The sequence below is a fragment of the Antechinus flavipes genome, chromosome 2, assembly GCF_016432865.1.
Source record: "Antechinus flavipes isolate AdamAnt ecotype Samford, QLD, Australia chromosome 2, AdamAnt_v2, whole genome shotgun sequence".
Classification (NCBI taxonomy): Eukaryota; Metazoa; Chordata; class Mammalia; order Dasyuromorphia; family Dasyuridae; genus Antechinus; species Antechinus flavipes.
In genome coordinates, this window is record NC_067399.1 from 274,819,843 (window position 1) to 274,843,142 (window position 23,300).

General features: G+C 46.3%; 1 protein-coding gene across 1 annotated transcript in view; it reads right to left on the reverse strand.

The window, feature by feature from the left end:
- SPTBN5 (spectrin beta, non-erythrocytic 5) overlaps window positions 1–23,300 on the reverse strand; it is a 91,752-nt gene that overhangs the window by 54,213 nt on the left and 14,239 nt on the right. Inside the window, 18 exon segments of the mRNA XM_051973653.1 lie at window positions 446–672; window positions 935–1,064; window positions 2,020–2,225; window positions 4,506–4,605; window positions 5,042–5,181; window positions 5,949–6,189; window positions 7,124–7,411; window positions 8,452–8,694; window positions 9,328–9,458; window positions 9,997–10,149; window positions 10,859–11,104; window positions 11,723–11,862; window positions 12,684–12,816; window positions 16,631–16,837; window positions 17,577–17,777; window positions 18,749–18,902; window positions 19,987–20,219; window positions 21,667–21,805. Coding sequence (XP_051829613.1) covers window positions 446–672; window positions 935–1,064; window positions 2,020–2,225; window positions 4,506–4,605; window positions 5,042–5,181; window positions 5,949–6,189; window positions 7,124–7,411; window positions 8,452–8,694; window positions 9,328–9,458; window positions 9,997–10,149; window positions 10,859–11,104; window positions 11,723–11,862; window positions 12,684–12,816; window positions 16,631–16,837; window positions 17,577–17,777; window positions 18,749–18,902; window positions 19,987–20,219; window positions 21,667–21,805 — 3,312 coding nt within the window.

Genomic DNA, 23,300 nt, shown 5'->3' on the forward strand with positions numbered 1-23,300 from the left:
TGCTTACCTGTGTAGAGTGAGGAATACAGTGCTCAATCTGGTGTCAGGATCCTGAGTTCAAATTCTATCTCAGATATTGACCGGTTATAATATAACTTTGAGAAAAATCTCCTGGCCTAGGTTTCCTTAACGATGAGACAAAGGGGTTGAATTCAATGATCTCTAGCTCACATTGACACAGCATTTTAAAGTTTACAAAGCACTTTACAAATATCCTCACTTGAACCTCATAACAACCTTGGGAGGTAGACACCATTATTATTCCCATTTTACAGATGAGGAAATAAAGTCTGAGAGAGACATAGCCAAGCAGTGTCTGAGAAAGAGACTTTGTGACTCCAGACAGACTGGAGCCTATCCACTGGGCCATCCAGCTGCCTCTAAATCTAGCAGTAGAAAACAGATATGGGGGAGTGAAAGAGAGGGGGTGCCGCAAGCAGCCCACCTTTGGAGATATCTCTGTGTCTCCTCCAGGATGGTCTGGGAATCGGAGTGCTCGGTGGCGACGCTCTGGGCACGGGTAATGATGGCGCTCATTTTTTCCGCCAGCTCCCGGCTCTCATTTTCCAGCTTCTTGTGTTTCACTTGCAGCTCTCTGCTGGCGCGCAGGTGCTGCCCCATCTCTGCACTCTGTAGTCCCCGCTCCATCTGCTCCATTTTATCTCTGGCGTCCTAGGGGCAGCGAGAGGTACCTCATGGGGACGAGGGCAGGGGATGGATGGAGTGATGCTGACCGAGTCTGATTTGTTCTTTCCCAGAGAGGGCTAAGTGCAGTGTCCCAGACGGAGATGCTCAGTGAATATTGTGCTTGCCCAGAGCATCCATCCACCCTAGTGGGGCTGCGTCCTTTGCAGGCCCTGGGCCTCAAGTAGGCTCCTCCCTTTCCCTCCCTCCTGATTTTCCCAGACTCCCTCCTCAGCCAGCCGGGGCTCACCTGCAGCAGCTCCATGAGCTGCTCCCGCTGTCCTGCCTGCCTCAGCTTGTCTCCGCGTTCTGCCATTTTGTCGTTCAGCTCCTTCCACTTTTTTTCCAGGCCCCCTAACTTTGCTTGTATGTCATCCTGGGCATCACACTTGGTATCTAGAAGCTTGTTTCCAAGCTGAAGCAGGGGCAAGAGACCCAGTTAGGTGGCAGGGTGCCCTAGCCCAGGCTTAGGACTCCTTAAGATGGGATGGGGGCCACACCCAAGAATGGGTGGAAACTTGTGAGATGGAAAGACTGGGGAAGACTTCTCGGTCTGGGCTTGCTGCAGGTGAGCTCCTTTCATGGGCTGGGCAACTTCTTTCTGAAGCTATGGGGCAGAGGGTGAGAAGGCCAAAGTCAAGGAGGGGGCTATAATAATTCAGATTTGCATAGCCCTTTAAAGTTTCTCAAACTCTATAGATGTTATTATGCCCATTTTATAGATGAAGGAAATAAAGGTCTGAGCTGCCTCCCCAGGTCATGTGGCTGGCTAAGTATCAGAGGCAGGATTTGAACACTGGTCTCCCACATGTTTTCACCTAAGCCATACGGCCCCTTTCAGGACTGTTATGGCAAGTATTGTTAGATTTTTTTATTTTTTATTTTATTTTTAACTGAAGCAATTGGGGTTAAGTGACTTGCCTAGGGTCACACAGATAGGATGTGTTAAGTGTCTGAGGCCAGATTTGAACTCAGGTCCTCCTGACTTCAGGCTGGTGCTTTATCCCCTGCCCCTCGGTTAGATTTTAGAGCACATTCCAATACTGTGGGATTAGGTATTTGGGACACATCAGTCAGGAGTGTTCATATTTTTTAGGAAAAGAGTTGACAGCTACCTTTATGAACCACTGTAAGTCCCACCCAGCGGTAAGGGGATAGATTAATGGCGGAAAGACATCAGGGCAGGAGTGGGGAGTGGGTGCTGGAATTCTGCCAGTGCCAGAGCTCTGGGGGCTCCCCTGGAGAGATGTGGGCTGATCACTGGGTCTGTGCCTTGGAGGTTTCTGCTGAGGTTCCAATGGGGTTTTTGAAAACCTTTGGTCAGCCGTCCGGCCCCCACAAGGAGACCTCACTCAGTTCTGCTTCCCCACCTGCAGAAGCTGCCGGACCCTCTTCTGATTCGCCAGGACCTCACTCTCAGCTGCCTCGTGTCTTTTGAGCTTGTGGAGAACAGCACCTGGTTCTCGGTAGGACTCATCCGCAGCAACCAACCACTTCTCCTCCATCCACAGCATCATTTCGGCCACATCCTGGCTCCATTCCTGCCCAGGGAAACGGCGGGGAAGTTATGAGACTTTTGGTTCTCAGGTGAGGGAGTAAAGCTGGGTGTCCAAGGAAGGTGTGTATGTGGGCTGGCCCTTGGCTAAAGGAAAGGCCTAAGAGACTATTCTGTGCATGGAGGGCTTGGAGAGGGGGAGCAGGCCCCAGACTCTATAAGAATGCTGCTCTTGTTCTGCCCTGGAGAGCAAAAGTAGAGGGAGTGAGAGTTCACAGCCTCATGCAGATAGAAATGCAAGGGATGCTAGATTCCACATGATACATCCCACAGTTTGCAGACGAGGTTCAAAAACAAACTTGCTAGTTTACAGGAGGTCAAACCTTAAATTCCAAACCCATCATTTGCCTACCATTTCACAAAACAGGATTGAGAAAGGCCATCAGATGGCTGCAGAAAAAGTAGGCCCCCTTCCCTGGGCCATATCAAGAGATCTCTAGGGGCCAGGCCTTAAAGCACCTGTTAAGGTCTCTGTGATAAGACAGATCCCACCACTATTTTCCTCACTGTTCCTATCCATCCTTATAGTCTGAAGTCAATGACAATCCTCTTGACTATTTTATTTGTGTCTTATTTTGCCAATTGGATTTTGTGTTCCTAAGGGCAGAGAGGTCACAGGGAGGGGAGCGCTGCTATGGGGTTGTTGTGGTGGAATTGACCCCATTTAGGGTTTTCTTGGCAGAAGTCCTGCAGTGGTTTGCCATTTTCTTCTCTAGGTCATTTTACAGAGGAGGAAACTGAGGCAAACAAGGTTAAAGGATTTGCCTGGAATCCCGCAGCTAAGTAAGCTCAGGAAGATGAGATTTCCTGACTCCAGACCCAGCGCTCTATCCACTGCACCACTGCTACCCCCAGGAGTAAGGGAACACTTGGACATTTGAGTTTGAACACTTCTTGGAGGGAGGGAGGCTGATAAATGAGCAGCTCTGCTCATTTAAATCCAATTTGTCAAGACGTCATCCTTGTGAAGTCACTGGTTCTCTTTGAGAAAAGAGGAAAAAGCAGAGAAGGAAAAAGAGAAGGAAGAACAGATCTGTGGGTGGGGACTGGGGAGAGGTGGGGAGAACAAACAATACTCCCTAAAAAAAAGATTTAAGTTACCAAAGTGATTTTCCTAAGACTCACCCTCCTTTTCAATAAACTTCAGTGCTCCCTGATTACCTCCATGATCAAGTAGGAAAATCTTTTTGTTTTTTTTAATTAAAAATTTTTTTTTTGTTTTTAAAGCTCTTCATAAGCCAGTCCTTTCCTACCTTTCCTCTTACATTCCACTTTCTAAAATACATTCTGTGATCCAGCAACACTGGATTTCTTGATGTTCCTTGAACAAGACACACCATTTCCCGACACCTTGCCTAGCTTATGGCCATCCTCCATGCTTTCCCTCTTGTCTTCAGCCCCTGGCTGCCCAAGGTCTCAGATAAAATCCTACCTTCTACAAGTCTTTGTCCTTAATACTGGTGCCCTTCCTTTGACAATATAGCCACTTTTTTTATGTATATAGTTGCTTGTATATTGTCTAGAATATGAACTCTCGGAAGATGGTACCTTAATAGCAGTACCTTTCCTCTGAGAATACATCTGATTTACCCTGTATATATTTTGGAAGGTGGGGACTGTTTTTGTCTTTCTTTGTCTTTCCCTTACTTAATACACTGTTTGACATGGTAGGTACTTAATAATGGGTTGTTGACTTGATTTGACTATTTGAGGGGCTGCCATTTAAGAGAGCTCTATTCATCCTCAGAGAGCAGTCAAATGAGCTGGGGGAGTGGAAGATTCAGAGCAGCGATCCGTTCAGTGTAAGGAACCCAGAGCCACAAACCCCTCCTGTCAGCCTCTCCATTTCCCCAGGAGACAAGAGGGGGAAGTTCATTGCTGTAGGTGGGGATAATGTCTGGTTCCGTTAGACTGCTCGGTAGGAGTGGGTCCAGCACTTTAACCTGGGCCTCCTTCGATGAGACAAATGGAAACCTGCATTTTGGGTAGCTTGGGCTTATTGTCCTCAGGTTAGTTACTCGGCTAAGCATTATTCCCAAAGCAGAATGGGCTGCTGTGGGGCAGTGGGTTCCCTCTCGCTTCGGGACTTTTCAGGGAGATGGACTTGCATTCAGGTGTGGCTTTTGTATTCTGGTCCACAGCTCTGAGACCCTCCATGATTCTATTCTATCCACCCTAGGGTCACCTCTGTGAATGGTCTTTGGGGACTCTCTCCACCAATGAAATATGGTTCCTTCAGCTCCGAGTGAAGGGCCCCCACACGTACCTGTACCTGGAGGGAAGCCAACAGCTTCTCCTTCCTTTGCTTACTCATGGCTCGAAGTTTGGCCCACTGGTCCTGGCTCTTTGCTATCCTTTCTCTGATCCTGAACAGAGAGGATTCTGGATGAGTGCTGTATTCTGCCCCTGTTCTCACCCAGAAGTTAGGGCTAAAACGTGCCCCGCTATTGGGATTTATGGTTGATGAGTCAGTTACTCACGTCCGACCCTCCACGGTCCCATTTGGGGTTTTCTTGGCAAAGATACAAGAATGAATCGCCATTTCTGTCTCCAGCTCATTTTACAGATGAGGAAACTGAGGCGTACGGGGTGAAGTGGCTTGCCCGGGGTCACACAGCCCATCTGAATTGGATCTGAACTCGATTCTTGCTGACTTGAGACCCAAGTTCTAACCAGCGGGCCAGCTAGCTGCCCCGTACCACTCATTCTAGCAGTCGCCTAATAAATCCCGATTGGCGTTTTGGCCAGAGAAGGCGAGGAGGACGTGCACCCCAGCCCTGAAGGTCCAGACCCCAAACTCACAGATGGGCAGCAAAGTGCTGTTTCTCCATCAGCCTCTCCCCATGGGACCTCAGGCTCTCCACCCGCGGACCCAAGGTCTCCAAGAGCCGCTCAAACTCCTGGTGCCGCTGCAGCACGTTCCGCAGGTCACCCACGTCCTCCTGGGGGCACAGACACGGGGCTACTTCCAGGTCCAGGAAGGAAACACTCCCCCTCTCCCCCCACACTCCTCTCAAAGGCAAACAAAAGGAGCCTTTTTTTCCTCCCTCAAGTCTGATGGCTGCAGCTTCAGGTTTAGAACTTGGGTTCGAGGCCCTGCTCTGTCATTTGTTAGATGTGTGACCTGAGCAAGTAATTTTGCCTCTTTGACCCTCAGTTTTCTCATCTGTAAAATGGGACAGATAACTTCTTGCCTTCCTTGGAGGGTCATTAGGAGAAAGAAATGAGATAATGTTATCTAGAGCAATTTTTTTTTTAAGTCACTTGGAGTTAAGTGACTTGCCCAGAGTCATATAGTTAGTGTCTGAGACCAAATTTGAACTCAGGTCCTTGGACTCCAGGGCTGGTGCTCTACCCACTGCACCACCTAGCTGCCCCTTAGAGAATCCTGGAAATCATCAATAAAGGATCAGCACTGGACCTGTGGGTTCATTGGATAAATGAACTCCCCAAACAAAAAAAAAACTCTCCATCATTATTTCTTGGAGAACTGTTTAAAGCACCAAGAAGTTAATTAACTGGCCACAAAGCCAGCATGAGTCAGAGGCAGCATTAACCCAGGTAGTTCTGGTTCCGCGTCCAGTTCACCATTTGGTGCCTCTTAAACCACAACAACCAACCATCATCATTCTGACCACGGGCTCTCAGAACCCCCCTCCCCCCTCAGCATACTGCCCCATAGCGGTCTGTTCCAGGCTCAGCCACGTACCCCAAGGCTGCCCAGCCGAAGGAATGCCTCATGGCTGGAGCAGGCCACCCCCAGGCCATCCGCTTCTCGGACAAACAGCTGTAGTTCTAGGCCCTGCCGCAGCCGCCCATGGCACCGCTCCCACGCCGCGTCCACCTCCCCGGCCTGCTGACCCAGCTGCCTCAGAGCCATCGCCACTGCCCGGGCATCCTGGGCTTCCCCGGGGTCCAGGTGTCGGCCCCGAGCCTCCAGCTGTCTCATCCTGACCAAGAGAAGGAAACTGGGCCACCTCCTCTCCTTCTCCCCCATTCCCCAAACTAATTAATCCGATATCTTTGATCCTGGAAATCTCTCATTAGCCTTCACCAGGGACTCGGGATATCTTCCTGTGGGTTATTTATATTCACATTGTAATGTAGAGGTCACAGGCCAATGTGGATAGAACCAGATTAAAATGCATTTGGGAAATATTTAACAAAACGAACAGAAATAAATAGAGCAAGATCATTTTAATATGGGGTTTTCTAAGTCAATATCCAGCCCCCGGTCCTTAGGCGTGGTTTACCAGCTCGCATTAACCTGCCCTCTTGATTGGTGACTTCCTAAACTTTAGGAGAGACCCAGCTATGACTCACCTTACTCATTGCCTGGAATCTACATTCCAAATCCTAAAAAAGTTTCTTCTTGGTTTCCAGTATCACCTGCCCATACTCTTCCTTTGTCTCGCTGTCTGTCTATCTATTTTATCTATTATCTGTCTATCTACTTTCTCTTTTTCTGTCTACTATATATTTATCTACCATCTGTCTGTATTATCTATTCTCCCTATGTCTATTTGTCTGTTGTCTATTGACTAGTATCTGCTAAAGTATATGCAGACTTGTATTTATAGAGGAGGATACACTAGGCCAGTGGGACAGTCCATTTTACCCCGGTGATAGAATTTGGGGTGCACGATGACTTTGGAAAGCTGAGGGGTTACCACTGGGTGCAGCTGGGCTGCCCCTGACCAGAGAGACTTAGAGCTCTCAAGAGGCCCAGAGCAGATCCTTGAGGGTCTCGTTGAGCCTCCTCAGAAGCATGGGGGACACAATCTAAGCTTTAATGATGAAAGTGGTCATCGATGAAAGCCTTCCTGGGAAGGCTCCCTCTGCTCTCCCCCTCCCCCTCATTCTCTCTGGGCCTCCCCTACCTACCTCTCTTGCTGAACATGAATCTCTTCCCGCAGGCTTCTGTGTTCCTCCAGCAGCTGCTTGGCCGAGGCCACGTCCACAGCCATCTCCTTGTTATCTAGCTGAGACTGAACACCCTCTGCCCACAGCAGCAGCTGCCCACTCTCCCTCAGGAAATCGTGCCTGGCCTGGGCCTGGGCCTGGGCCTGAGCTGTCTGAGCAGCCCGCTCCTGCACTTGCTTCAGCAGGGTCTGCAGGGTCTCCACTCGTTCCTGCAATACGGGGGTCTCCGTAGGGCTTGTCTCTTTAATCCTGGGGATACAAGATGTTCTGATTGTCTTGGAAGGACTAGAAGTGTCTCAGGTGCTAAATATCTCCATCCTCCCCTCCTTCTCCTGGGGGTTTCCCCAGCTGTCACTCCCTCCACCCACCCACTCCCACCATTCTCAAATCTTTTCTGGTCAAGCCTATGGTGATGCATCTATTCAAAAAGAAAATGTTTCTCTCTCTCTCTTTCTCTGTGTCTCTCTGTCTCTGTCTCCATCTTTGTCTCTGTCTCTGTCTTACTGTCTCTCACTTTCTGTCTCTATCTCTCTTTTTCTGTCTCTATTTCTGTCTAAATCTCAGTTTCTGTCCTTCTCTTTCTATCTCTATCTGTCTGTATCTCTCTCTGTTTCTGTCTCTTTCTGTCTCTCTCTCTTTCTGTCTGTCTGTCTCTCTGCCTGTCTCTCTGTCTCTGTCTCTCTCTTTCTCTCTCACTCTTGCTCTTGCTCTCGCTCTCACTCTGTCTCTCTTTCTCTCGTCTTTCATTATGCTTGTAAGGACAGCAAAAGTTCCCTATAAATCTTTTAACTCTCTGCTCCTACCAATCCTCCTCACTCCCTTCACCACCATCCAAATCTATTTTTGTCTTCTTATTTCTTATTTTTTATTGGTTCTAAGATTCTATGGGTGTTCTGATTCCAGTGCGCATTTTAGTTACACGGAGCACTGAGAAGTTAAATCACTTGCCCAGGCTCGGGCATCTGGTCATGTGTGATAGGCAGGATTTGATATTCAAGTCTTTCTATCTGTCCCAAGATGCCTTTCTACATTCCTAATTTATGCCTGTATTTAGTATTCTTATCAATGTGGGAAACTTCCTCCTACTGAAGAGCAAATTACTCCTCTGTAATGTAAGGTTTTAGCAAGTTGCCCGAGGCTCTGAAGGTTTGAATGGCTTGTTTTGAGATTATACGGCCATGGTGCTGACTCCATGGCTGGCCCCCATCTAATGCCCCAATCTCTTCCTCCCCTCTCTGGGCGCCCACTCCTCCTCGTGACTCTCAGAACCCCCCAGGGCCAGACCCTACTTGTTGACCACACTGGTGAGGTAGCAGACTTTGCGCTCCAGCACCAGGATCTCGTGCTGGGTGGACCACAGGGAATGTCGGCAGCTGCCCACTGACTCCGCCGGCTTCACAGACTCCAGCTTCACCATAATGTCCCGAAGTTGGGTCTCCGTGAGTCCATACTCCTGCAGGAAGCTGTGGACGTCCGCCATGCTTGCCAGATGCAGTTCCTTCTCCTCCTTCAGGGCTTCCAGCTGCTCCCATCTATCAGGGACAGAGAGCTGCAGCTCAGCCTTGCTGGGACATCTTACCCTGCCCTGCCTCTAGATAGGTCCCATTGACCAGAGGTTTCTGGGCCAATTTCCCCCAGTTTCAAGTCTATCAGAGCTATCCTTTACTCCAGTCTACCATTGGTCTCCTCTACCCAAGGAGCCCTTCGTTCTGTCTCAGTCTTAGCTCCTTGAGATAACTTCATTCTTTGTCTTTTGCGCCTGCACATAGTAGGCACTTGAAAAGAGCTTGTTGGTTGATTGATTTCTCTCTCTTCCCTGTTTTTTGGATGTTCTTTGTTTTCACACCATATTCACTTCCAATTATTCCCCTCTCCACATCCCCCGCCCAGCAAACACTCCTAAAAAGAATTTTAAAAAGTTCAGCAAAACCAACTGACCATTGACCCAACACAATGACCTCATCTAATAGCAAATACAGCATTAGACAAGCATAGTTGCCCCCTCTCTAAAGAGGAGACGTTTTTCCATCTCATCCAGGGCCAGCTTTGGCAGTTCCCTTCCAGATCTTTCGATCCCATCTCAGGGATCAAAGTAGACAAGCATCAGAGACACCTACTTTTTTTTCTTTTTCCCTTCTCACTTTGAACTCCGGCTCTTGGCTCACCTCTGGCCCACTTCCTGTAGCCACTGCTGGATCTTGGCTGAGTGATCAGGAATCCTCTGCCTCAGTTTCTCTGCTGAACTGCCGATCTCTGCCAAGCATTCTTTCCCCATGGCCAAAGTGGCGAGAAAATTCTGAGTGAGGGGAGAGCAAGGGATGGGGAGAGAAGGGATACGATGCACGGGTCCTTCTTCCTCATCCTCATCCCTACAGTCCCCATCTCCTAGCCCAGGAAAACAGAAAGAGTGTTTAATTCTAAGAGCTGATTGTTACATTTTCAGTTTGAGCGTCTTCACCTTGAAAATGGCCAGATGCTACAAACCAGGGCTTGGTTTATGATTCTGTTGATTATCTAGATCAGCAATGTCAAACTTGGAAAGGGATCCCTGTAGACTTCACAGTGACTTAGAAAACCACAATTTTACATTGTCTATGTTGTATTATATTCTTATTTCCTCAAATATTTCCCAATTAAATTTTAATCTGGATCTATTGCACTGGAATTTACCAGCTGTTTGAGGCCCACTGGCTTTGAGTTTGACACCTTCACTCTAAACTCAAGAAAGTGATGGAAAATATATGAATAATGCAGTTTAAATTTGAATTTGAGCTTTTTTGGTGGGGTGGGAAGAGCTAATAGTTAAACATTTACTAGCATACTCATGGCTATACCTCAAATTTATTCCTGTCGACCTCGATGTTCTCAGCCTGGGGGTTCAGCGTCTGGAACACCACTGTCTGGTCCTCCAACCAGGACCGGAGCTCTCCACAAGAGTCATAGAAGCAGAATAAGGTGGACATTTCTTCGAGCCGGGTCCTGCGATGCTGAAGGCAGAAAGGACAGGAGAGCACCCAGCTGAGAGGACAGAGCTGTGTCCCTATAGCCAGCTCCCTCTTGGCAGCTGAGTCAGGCTCAGGTGGGAGGAATCAGCCATTTCTCAGGTCCTCAGCCCTATTTCTCATTGAGACCCCTTGTCTTACTGGTCTCAGCCCCTCTCCCACGATGACCTGCTTTCCCAGGCTTCATGCTATGGTCTGAGCATTATAGATAATGAAGAATGAGAGAGTAAAAGACATTCCAGAGCTACCCAACCAGCAGTTCTTAAAGTTTTTATTTCCAGGCCTCTTCAAAATTACTGCGTTCTTATTGGACTCTGAGTGCAAATTAAAGTACAATTTTCTTTTGCAAAATGGCTAATATGGAATTATGTTTTGCATGATTTTAAAAGGAAAGCTGATATAATATTACTTGCCTTCTCTCAGCGGGTGTGGAGGGGAAGAGAATTTGGAACTCAAAAATTAAAAAAACCCAAAAATCAAAAATAACAATTTAAAAAAAAATTACTGAATTCTTCAGAGATTGTTGTTAATGTGGGTTATATCTATTGATATCTGCCATGTTAGAAATGAAAGTGTTTGGGTATTATTATGAAAGTAGTTTTGATCGTGTAGCTCCTCAGAAGGTAACTCAGAGACCTACTTTTTGAGAACTACTATTTCAGAGGTAGCACTTTCAAGCACATAAATCAAGTACCTGTGCCAGGGCCTGTAGGCCCTCGTAATCCTGATTCAGGTGGTCCTGGGTCTTGCGGATTGTTTCAGGGTCAAAATGAAGATCCAGCTCCGATAGACTGGAGATCTCCTGGGTGCCCCAGCGGACGGATCGCCGTGAGGTTCCCCTGTTCCTTGGTCTTTCACATAAGGGATTCATCAACGATGTCACCTGTGACAACAGAGGCTTAATGTGACCAGGGACCAGCTTTCCCAGAAGAATCAAGTTTTATATGTGTGTGTATAGTAGAAGACCAGTCATTTTTTATTAATTTAATTTGTTTTCAATTAACAAGCCTTTATTTTCCCCCTCAATCCTTCCCACCCCTCTCTTTCAATTGAATAAAAAGAAAAAAGAAAACAGGTACTTGTAGTGAAGCAAGTAAATTCTTTCTGCCATGTCTAGAAATTGTCTCTCAGAATGAAGTTGGATTTCTGTGAGACTGGATCTCCTTGTCTGGCCAGTGCCGGTCTGGGGCACACATGGAACTAATCCCCCTGACTGGCCCATCCGAGGCAGTCAGAGGGCCGGCTCCCTGTACGGGTGCTAGACTCAGAGCAGACCGAGGGCCGGGCCTTAGCCCCGCTGTGGCCCACATTCTGAGCCCGAGAGACCCACCAGCATCCCTGGCAGGGGCTGTGAGCGCGAGCCGGAGCTCTGGTGCCCACCCACAGTGGGATGGAGCCCACGGGCGGCCCTCACCCCCCTATCTGGGCCTGAGAGGGAGGCCCCGTCTCAGAAACAAGCCAGAAACCCAGCCTCAGTCTGCGGGACAGACAAGGCCAAAAGGATTAAAAGGGAACTGGCCCGGCCACGGGTGTGGGAACGAGGCTGCTGAAGCGGGACCTGGGGAGCCTCGAGCTCTGCCACGTAGCTGGCTGGCACTTCTGCCTGACAGCCTTCGGGGTCCTTCAGCCTCCAGGTGGAAGGACTTGTTTTGGCAACCAGCTCCAGGATGTCTCCCCTGGCCCAGGTGAGGTTCTCCCCTGTGGAGAGAAGCGTTCTGAGCCCACAATGGCGTGGAGGGAGGGGCGTCTGGGAGTTAAGGGCCCCCCTTTTAACCAGAGAATTGATAAGTATTTATTGAACGCTGACTGGAGGCCGAAGTGAACTCGAACAGCACGAGTGTTGCCTATGGTTTTGCCTGGAAGTTATAGAGTCTCTGAGGAGGAGGGGGCTTGTGGCTGCCTCGGTCTCCCTCTGCCCAGCGCTCTGGCTGTTTGTGGGGAACATGGCTTGGAGGGAAAGTAGGGGGTATTACCTAACCAAACAGTGAGTATAGATTAAGTACCTACTGTGTGTCACAAGCATGAGATATTCACTGTGCTGGAGGGACTTACATTCTACCAGAGAGACAGTATGTCACACATAAATATGCACAGAAGTGCAACATGATCTGAGCTGGGGAGAGCCTTCCACCGCGCCTGCACACAGGAGGCACTTAATCAATGGGACTGATCGGCCGTAGCTGAGGGTGGGAGGTGGTTCTTGAGTAGAGTCTGGAAGGAAGTTGGGATGAGCATTTCTAAGGACCAGGAAAACACCCCGAGCAGGTGTTTGCCCTGAAGCTGGGTGAGAGATGGTGATCCACTTCGAGCCCTGGGAGACAGCGTACTTTTCCCATTTCCTAAATCCTTGTTCTGTCCCCACCCCATCCTCCCCAGACTCCAGGTACGACAGAGACATGTGGGTCCTCGGCCAGGACGGCATTGGGGTTGGCGTGGAGGCTGCTTTTCTACCCATTTTTTTAACCAGATGGGGAAGGAACCCATGGCACCCTCAGAACCCATTCTTCAACCTTGGGTACCTCTGAAGGTGAAACGCATCCTGACCCGGAGCTGGCGGTGAGCCACTCCTGAGGGTGCTAAGTTCTGTGTCCAGTCCTGGAACTTCCCAGCTCCATCACCATCCACCTGATGCCAGGCTTCCCGGCTCTCCACCTGGAAGAGGGGATAGTTCTGATTGGAGCTAAAAATAGAGGTCTTGTCACTGTCTCCTGGGAAGAAATCTATGGAGAAGCCCCTTCTTCCTTTCTTCCCTTCCCTCCCTTCTCCCCTTCTTTTCTTCTCCTCTGCTCTCTTTTCTTTTCCTCTCCTCTTTTTTCCTCTCTCTTCTCCTCTTTTCCTCTCCCCTCCTCTCCTCCTTCTCTCCCCTCCTTTCCCTCTCTCTTCCTACCCCCTCTTCTCTCCTTCTTTCCTTTTTCCTCTTTCTTTCTCTCCCTTCTTCTCCCCTTCTCTCCCCTCCTATCCTCTTTTCTCTTCTTTTCTCCTACCCTCCTTTTTTCTCTTCTTCCCTCCCCTTCTCTTTTCTCTTCTCTCCTGCCCTCCTTTCCTCTCCTCTCCTATCTTCTCTCCTTCCCCTCCTTTCACCTCCCTTCTCTTTTCTCTTCTCTCCCCTTCCTCCCTTCCTCTTCTCTCCTCTCATCCTTCTTTTCTCCCTTCCCTTCCTTTTCCTTCCTCTCCTCTCTTTTTCCTGTCTTCTCTCTTATCGTCCTTTCTTCCCCACTTCTCTCCCTTCTTTTCTCCCTCCCTCCCTCCCTCTCCCTTTTCTCTTCCTCCTTCTTTCTCTTTTCTCTGTCTCTCTCTCCTCATCTGTCTGTCTGTTTGTCTGTCTCTCTCCCCCTGTCTGTCTGTCTCTCCCTCTGCCTGTCTGTCTGTCTGCCTCTCCCCCTGTCTGTCTGTCTCCACGTCTCTTTCTCTCTCTCTCTCTCTCTCTCTCTCTCTCTCTCTCTCTCTCTCTCTCTCTCTCTCTTTCTCTCTCTCTCTCCCTCTGTCTGTCTGTCTCTTTCTCCCTCTCTCTTTTTCTTTCTCCCTCTCTCTCTTCCTTTTTTTTTTTCCCTCTCCTTCTCTCTCTCCTGTCTCACAGAAATTCTGGAACAAAGTAAGACTCTGAAGTAAATGAGGTGAGGGACTACAGACTTTAAGTAATTGAGCAAAAAGCTCCAAGCTCTCAGAGCAGCTAGTTGGCATAGTGGATAGAGCCTTTGACAAGGAGTCACACAGATTCAAATCCTTTCCCGGACATGAGTTATGTGAATCAGGGCAAATCATTTATCTGTCTAAGCCTCAGTTTCCTCATCTGTAAGATAAAGGGGCTTAGACAAAATAATATCAAAGGTCCTTTTAGCTCTAAATCTTTGATCCTGTAATATTGTATCTGCTCTGTACCTGGCAAGGTGTTGAGCATTTTGAGAAAACAAATTAAATGCTTAAGCAGAGTGGAGAGAACTGTTCTTTGGCCGCAGGTGCTGGCATTTGGTGGTAAGGGACCTATAATTTCTCCTCCTGCCTTGCTTGGAAATTCTCTATTGACCCTCAATGCTTCTGGACCAGTAGGTCCATTGGTCCTGAACAATGGGACCAGTGAGTTCTTATTGGTTTAACACCTCTCACCCAGGGCTATACCCAAGAAGTCACAGATTAAACTCTCATTAGACCATCCCCTGGGTTGCTTACCATTGAGGTCGGTTTTCCTCTACCCCCAATAAAATTCCTATTTGTGGCTTTGGGCATAAAGTATAGTGCTGGCCCTTATAAACTTTTTTGGGGAAATAAGTCATACACATGAGCAGCTAAGTCACATAATGGATAGAGTGCTGCTTCTGGAGTCAGGAAGACTCATCTTTTCGAGTTCAAATCTGAACTCAGACCTCTATGAGCTATGTGACCCTGGGCAAATCACTTAATCCTGTTTGCTTCAATTTCCTCATCTGTAAAATGAGTGGGAGAGGGCAATGGCAAAGCACTCCAGTATCTTTGCCAAGAAAATCTTAAATGGGGTCACAAAGAGTCAGACACGACTAAAAAAATGACAATAACAACCACAAAAAAGGGAACCTACCTCATATGGTTGTCATGAGAATCAAGTGAGATAAAGTATTTTGCAAACCTCAAAACATTATATTAATATTTGGGAGTTTTTTTAGTATAAGGAATGCTCAGTGAGACTTCCAATACAGATCGTATCTGTTCTACAACCTGTTGTCTTAGAGACTTACCTGGAGTACTAAAAAATTCAGTGACTTGCTTAGAGTCACACAATCAGGATTTGTCAGAATTTGAATCCAGGTTTTTCTGACTCCAAGGTTAACTATTCATTCTACCACACTGCCTCTCACATAATACAAACTTTAACTATTATTATTATTAGTAGTAGTAGTAGTAGTAGCAGTAGCAGTAGCAATAGTAGAAGTAATGGTGATGGTAGTAGTGGTTGTGGTGGTAGTAGTAGTAGTAGTAGTAGTAGTAGTATAGTAGTAGTATTTCTTCTAAAGCTCAGTTCTGAGAAATGGGTTCCTGAGTGTCCAAAGCCATGAAGACTCAAATAAAGTAGCTTTTGGGACACAGACAAAAAAAAATCCTTATTTCTCAGAGACCTAGTGATCTATAGCAGTGATACTCAAACTTTTTCTTCTCAAAACCCCATACTCTTAAAAATTTGAGGCTCCTCCAAAGAGTTTTTGTTCATGTGAATTATGTCTATTGGTATTTATCATATTTGAAATTAAACTAAATTAAATTTACATCATTAGTTTGTGAGCTCCTTGCAGGGCAGAAACCATCTTTTGCTTCTTTTTGTATATCTCTGTTGCTTAGCACAGTATTTGGCACATTGTAGGTGCTTGATGAATGTTTTTTGACTGACAATATTCTAAAAAGTTTTGACTTTTCAGGATCACCTGAAAGGTACTTAGGTGATAGAATACCTGGACAATTCCTGAGCCAAAGGAGAAGACTCAGTCTATTCCTCGAAAGGGAAGAAAGGTGGACCATCAAGAACAGCTGATAGGGACATTAGAGGTCATTGAGTCCTACTCCATCATTTTGCTACAATGGGTGAGAATCCTAGGCTTTTTTGAGTTAAAATTCAACGTTCTATGAGGTATGAGAGAGTAATTAATGAACTACTAATAAGTAAAATGCACATAGAACTTTAAAGTTTGCTTGCTCTCATTTGATCCCCTTATCTTTGTGAGAGATGTATGAAATTTTCATTACCTTCACTTTAGAGATGAAAATAAGAAACTAAGGTAGATAGCCTGATGGCAAAATACAATGTTGGGGGAGTTTAGGTCAGATGACTTGTCCAGGATCATACAGCTAGTAAGAATCTCTGGTAGACTATGAACTCAAGTCTTCCTGAGGCAGAAAATTAATAAAGGAATCATGTTTCAACTATTTCTGGAATCAACAGATGATTGCTTTAGAATTAGAAGTGACTTTAGAGATCTAGTCTAATTTCATCATTTTGCAGATAAGAAAACTGAGGCTCAGAGAAAAGAGGTAATTTTCCCTCTCTTACAGAGATAATCAGTTGCAAAGCTGGGATTTGATCCTTCTAACTTTAGGTAGCTAGGTGACTCTATAGTGCACAGAGGGCCAGTCTGGAGTCACAAAGACCTGCATTCAGATGTGTTCTCAGACACTTTCTCTCTGTGTGACCCTGGGCAAGTCACTTAATCCCATTTGCCTCAGTTTCCTCATCTGTAAAATGGGCTGGAGAAGGAAATGGCAATATCTTAGCCAAGAAAAACCCAAAGTGGGATCATTAAGAGTCAGACATGACTGAGACAGCTAAGCAAGAACAATCTCTGACTTCAAATCCATTCCATTAGGCTGCTCCACTGTGAGGAGTTTGTATCTTTGAGATCATTTCCCAGTCCTCCCTGGGTTTGGGGTTTGGGGAGTGGGAGTCTCGTGTTTGATCTGGCCCATTGCCTACCCTTTGTTCCCATCTCAGTGCCAAGTGGATTACCGTGAGTGGGGCTTGGAGAGCTGCAGTCTGGGCTTGCTCCTCCAGCCGTCTCACTTCCAGCCCACAGGCCCACACTTCTCGCTCCAATCTCTGGTGGCGCTGGAGCAGGACCGTCACACCAGCCCCATCCTTCCCGAAATCCTCACTGGCCAGCAAGGACCGCTGCTCCTGCAGCCATGATTCTACCTCGCTCACATCTGCAAAATACTAGGGTAGGAAGAACCCAAAAGACAGAGAAGAGATTTGCTTTAGGTCACCAACATCACACATAAGTGGGGCTCCCTTACCATGAAATAGTTCTTTTTTTAATTATTATTTTTAAATTTAAAAAATAAGAATAGTTTTTTATTTTTCCAAATAATTGAAAAGATAGTTTTTTAACATTTATCCTTGCAAAACCTTATGTTTTTTTTTCCCTTCCCCCCTCTCCCCTCCCCTTGACAGCAAGTAATCCAAGATAGGTTAAATGTGCAATTTTTCCAAACAGATGTCCACATTCATCATGCTGCTCAAGAAAAATCTAATCAAAAGGCCAAAAAATGAGAAAGAAAAAAACACCCAGCAAACAAACAACAAAAAGATGAAGATACTATGCTGGGGCCCACTTTTGCTCTCCGTAGTTCTTTCCAGGGGCCCAGCTACTTGTGATTTTTGCCTTGCACAGGGCTGCCAGCCTGGGATCCTTGGGCCTAGTGACCATCTCCTTCTGTCCCCTTTGTGCCTCCTCCCTGGAGCTGGGAAGCCCGGCACTGCTGACCACACCGCTGCTGGATGGCTGGGCCCGCTCATGGACGGTACCTGAGGCTGGTTATTCTTTAATCCATCACAGCCCAAACACAATTTCCTCTGGCACGAGAATTCCCAGGGCAGCTTGGAGGGGGGGACAGCAGTTGGGAAAGCAGATCCCTGGCTCGCCCCTTCCCATCCTTTCTCCGACGCCTTGTACCTGCTTGATGAGCAGGGCAGCTTGGAGCCGGGCCAGGAGCTGGGCCATCTTGTCCCGGAGATGCTGCCACTGGCTGTGGATGGCCTCTGCCCGCTCCTGTGGGTCTGGCTGGCCCGGGTGGCTCAAGGGGCTCAGCTCCTTTGCCTTCCTTGCGATTTCCATACACACTGCCTGGTGTGAGCTGACTTCGGTCTCCAAGGTCTGATCCAATACAGGAGATAAGCCAGGAGAGAAAAATTTGACGATGTAATGGGTGGGGAGGCAGGAGAATGAATGGGAAGGTAAGGGGAAAATTTCTACTCATCTTGACCCTCACCATATTTGGAATATCTAGCATTTGACTACCCCTCTGTAAAATGGGAATAATGATCGCATGGGTGTGAGGAGAAAAGGAGATGATGTAATTTGGCAAATTTTAAACTCTAATTAAGTGTTAGCTATTATTGTCATTTAGTAATAATAATTCATATCCATATAGCAACTTAAGGTCTGTAATGTGTATAGGGAAGGCTTTGAAGTGAGGCAAAACAGACATCTCTAGTCTCTTCTCCTCCTACCCTTCTTCCTACTGGAGAGGGAGCAGGAAGTTGGGGCTGGAAGCCCCTACCTCTTCTTTCTTTAGAGAATTGTACCTATCTGCTCCTTTAAACATTTTTAATTTAGGGATAATATGATCATGTTCAATCTAGCTTCCATTTACTCTGTCATTATTGGGGGGGATCCCAATCTCTATATCCAGAGCTTGACTCCTTTCCCAAAAAATACAAGTTCTGCAAGGAACACACAGTGAATAGCAAAAAAAAAAAAAAAAAAATTCATTTATCCAAATCATAGCAAAACAGAAATCAGAGAAGATGCGGCACAGCGGCTAGAGCATCAGGTCCGGAGTCAGGAAGACCTGAATTCAAATTTGACCTTAGACAATGACTAACTGCGTGACTCTGGGTAAGTCACTTAACCCTATGTGCCTCAGTTTCCTCATCTGTAAAAATCACTCCAGGAGCTTTGCCAAGAAAACCCCTGATGTAGTCTTGGAGATTCTGAAGAGACTGAAATAACTGAAAAACATGTGTTAGAAAAAAAAAGGAAGGTGAAAGGAGGGACACAGTGGGATGAGAGGAGAGGGGATTTGGGGAGGTCCAGGGACTGTGGGTGGAGACCAGAACAAGCACCTTATACTTCCATAGAGCTGCCGTGATCTGGCCCAGGTCCCGGCCCAGGGGAGCCCCCTCACTCAACTGGATCTTCTCTCTGAGCCAGGATTCCTCTTCCTCGCAGCTGTTCAGGAACTCAGCCTGCTGCAGGGCCTGTTCCAGCAGGGCCCGCCTGGGAGAAAGGCCAGTCCATAGGGTCAGGAAGCAGCGGTAGTAACAATAAAAGTAACTATAATAATAATAACTAACATTTATACAATAACCTTCCAAGGTTGGCAAAACACTTTACATATAATTTGAAGTAGGGCCTCTGATTATCTCATTTTATAGAAAGGTTGAAGGATTTGTGCAGTTTTACACAGCTAATAAGAGCCTGAGGCAGAATTTGAACTCAGCTCTTCCTAACTCCAAGTCTAGCTCTAGCCACCGAGAGAAGGGGGAACAGAGAGAGGTGAGGGAGAGATGCTCAGGAAGCTGCCATTGGCTTGAGTAGAATGGCTTGTTCCTCAAACCCAGGCCAGCTTTAGGTGAGAAATAAGGAGCTCTCATGCAAAGTGAAACATGCTGTGTACAAAGTAATAGCAATATTGTAAGATGGTCAACTATGAATGACTTGTCTATGCTCAACAATCCAACAATCCAAGACCTCTAAATGCTATCCATAACCAGAGAAAGAACTCAATGTGTCGGAAAACAGATTGAATCATAGAAAAGGAAAAAAATAGAATACAGAAGTTTTTAGGGATTTATAGAAGTGGAATGACACGTGCAAAAGGTGGCAGAAGACATAATTATAAATTCTATGTTTCTTGGCTGTGTTATCTGTTCAATCCATTTAACCTCTCTGTGCTCCAGTTTCCTTATAATTAAATCAGGGGTTATAACCCTACATTTTCTTCATATCTCATAAAAGGAAAGTCAGAGAATAATACTCATATCTCTGTAGTGTGTAAATCAGTTTATTAACAGTAGAGAAGAAAATGGAAGAATAATTGTAATTTTTAAAGAAGTAATACAAAATTGACTTCATTCATTGTAACAGATGTTATACTCCATGATTTTTAAAGCTCATAATGTTCAAGGGGTAGGAAATAAAACAACCATAATATAGAGCAATACATGGAATAGAGCTATAAAAAAAAAGTGATGATATAGTAAAACACAAATCAAGGAAAAAAGAGAGAAATAAGGAGCTCTGAAGTGGGTCAAGAATGGGACAGGGTAGGGTAGGGAACGGGGTGGAGAACGGGGCTCACCGAGCTCTAATGAGTAAAACCAAGCTCTGGTAGACCTGTGACAAGCCCCAGGCTCGGATCTGCAGCCCATCCAGGTGGGTGCCTGTGACTGTGCTCAGCTGCGTGGTCCTTTGGATCAGGTGGCTCACAAGGGCACTCTGGGAGGAGACTCGCGCTTCCAGCAGCTCCTGCCTCTGCAGGAGCTCCACCACTTCTGCTAGATGCTGCCCACAGACTGGGGAACTTGCCAGCACCTGGGGCCAGAGAACCAGAGTCTGTGTGAGGGGTGCAGTCATGGAATGATGAGCGCTCTAACCGTTGTCAACCTTATCATACAAAAGGGAGGCTATATTCCTGGCACTGTTATCTCGTCAGCATGACAACCCAAAGGATCCTGAAGATAAGGAACCTTTCTCCCCTTGAGCCGGTGCACTAAAAATACTCTTGACCTTTGTGACCAAAGCACCCCTATTATTCTGAATTAGCAAACACAACTTCCTGGGGTCCTATTATGCAGTGGCTGACATAATGTGCATGAGAGTTTGATGTCTACTACTCAATCGAACCCTTTCCTAACTCTAGATTCTTCCTTTACTTCCCCCCTCCCCTTCTAACCTTTAAATGCTGTCCCTTCACTCACAGTCTGCTAGTAGATCAACTTGATCAGTCTGTTTTTTTTTTTTATGATAATAAAGGGACACCTTTATTGGCTATGAGATGCCTTTGTGAGTTTTCTACATTCTGAACCGCTCTCCTAGAACTTGGTACTTCCCGGTGTGCAGTATCCATTAAGGCACTCTCAGTTCCCAACTGCTGTCCCTACGGTCGGTATCTCAGGTAGGTGATATATTCCATACTGGAGTGAGAACCAGTGAACACCCCTGGGACTATAACCATGGGTTATGGTGCTGTTCTGGGTCCTTATGGACAGCACCATAACCAGGACGTTATCTTGGGTTCTTACTAGAGTAATAATAATAATAATAATAATAATAATAGATTAACAACAGCTGATTCAGAGTATTCTACTTACTGCTGTTTTTAAGGCTTTATTAGATGAAAGTGCTATATCAATATTTTTTGTTATTGTTAATGAAAGATATTAATAATATTATGGACTAATTAGGGTTTGGGATTTTAAGCTTTATTAGCTTAAAACTGTACTAAGACCTTTGGGACATCCTGTATATCATATTAAGGTTTACAAAGTTCTTTACATATATTATCTCACAGCAAACCTCTAAGTAGGTCCTGTTGTTATTTCCATTTTATAGATGAGGAAACTGCGGCACAGAATGGTTAAATGACTTGCCTAGGGTTTCATAGCTGGCAAGTATCTGAGACAGGTTTTGAACTCAGGTCTCCCTGCCTCTTCATTCAGTACCCTAGATTTTGTTGTTAAGGTACTTGTATTCAGTCATGTCTGATCCTTTAAAACCCATTTGGGGTTTTCTTGGCAAAGATACAGGAGCGACTTGCCATTTCCTGCTCCAGCTCATTTTACAAATGGGGAAACTGAGGGAAGCAGGATTAAATGACTCTCCCAGAATCACACAGCCAATAAGTGTCTGAGGCTGAATTTGAATTCAAGTTTTCCTGACTTGGACCAAGGGCTCTATCTATAATGCCATCTGACTTTCCAAATACAATAGCCCTAACAGGCCATGCTGAAGGGGATCGCTGGGACCGCTGGGACATGACCTGTAGTTCTTTGAGCTCTTCATCAGCAGCATCAACCTCCTGGAGCAGCCCCAATGCCAGCCGAGAGCTTGCCAGGTGCTCCTTCCTTTCGTGAAGCCCTCTTAGCAGCCGCTCCCAGCGTTGAGAGATCTCCTTCTGCCTGGGGGAGACACAGGAGGAGAAATGGTGGCAGAGGAAGCCTAGAGCTAGGCAGAGAATTGGAGGGGACCTGGTGCAACCTGCAGTCTGCCCCAGGGACTCCGGGAATGGCTACCCCCAAATCAGAGGAGCTTCATCCCTGATTTTATGCCTCTTGCAAAGACTACAACAAGCCTTTGTCTATAAATTGATGATTAGAATTGGATGAGTCCTTAGAGATGAATGCCCAAAGAGATTAAGTAATTTGGCTGAGATCACACAGCAGTAACAAAAATGGGATTCTGACCCCAGGTGACCCCCTCACAGTCCAAATCTTCCTTTTTTCCATGCTCTGTATATCTTAATTCTATCAATTCCAAAACTCCTCTCGAGTCCCAGCTATCCTGATTGATGAAGATCTCACCTGGTACCCTAATTTCAGGTGGAACCAAGCAATGACTTTATTTTTCAGTATCTCAGTATCGGTCAGGGGCCCCAGAAAATTGGTATTCTGGATCAGTGATGCAGGATGTACCCCCCAAAATCTGGAGGCTTGGGTAATGTCCAAGTCAAGAGGTAGAGTTTTATTATAATTGTGATGCTAATTGAAGCCGGCTAAATTCCAAAAGAGATTGCAAAGAGCAAAAAGCAAGCAGGTAAATTTATATAGAGTTAGGAAGTACAGAACAAAGAATAGAGCAGGATAAATGACTTTATGGGATTGGGGATCACATGGGGAAGTTTGGTAATGGGGGCTAGCAATGACCCCCTTTCTTTTATGAAACTAAGAAGTGCTCATTGTCTGAGCCTAGGTACAAGACTGCAGCCCAGACTTTCAGATGACAAACCAGAAATCCTTGCAGGATAGCTGAGTGGAATAAAGATATCAGGTTCAACTCCCTCTCTCTCACACACTTTCTCCAGGGCTATGCTACATCACTCTAAGTAGCTACATTCCTAAGGCAACTAATCATTCGCAAGCCTGGGTGGCCATTTTTAAGTATTGGGGTCTGTACTGCTATTGAGGGTTCTCCTACATCACCTCCTTCACTTAAGTGTGAACCCCCTACTCCATCCTACCCCCTTCCAATTCTGGAATTGTAAGTAAATCCTGGGAAGGATGTATCATTCTGCTCCCTTATTACTATACTCACCAAACTTCCTAAACCAAAAATGCCCTTTCCTGGCCACCCATCGCTTTTGTGTACTATATTTTCCTTATTAGAAATGAGTCTAAGGTTTATTTCTGCTTTTTAAAAATTCCCTTATGGCTTGGCATATAGTAAACCTTTAATAAATGCTTTTTTTCTTTCTTTCATTGATTCATTCATTTACTATCCCAGAGATAAAATCAGGGATGGATTAGACAATGCAGAGAGGTCCTATTGGTCTACACTGCCTTGGAGTTCCTACTGGTCACCTAGCATGTGTTGAGGAATCTCATCCAGAAGCAGGGCGGTCCTAGATATCATGGATATAATTTGTACTTTGTCCTAGGCCCTCATTTCTGGGCCTTC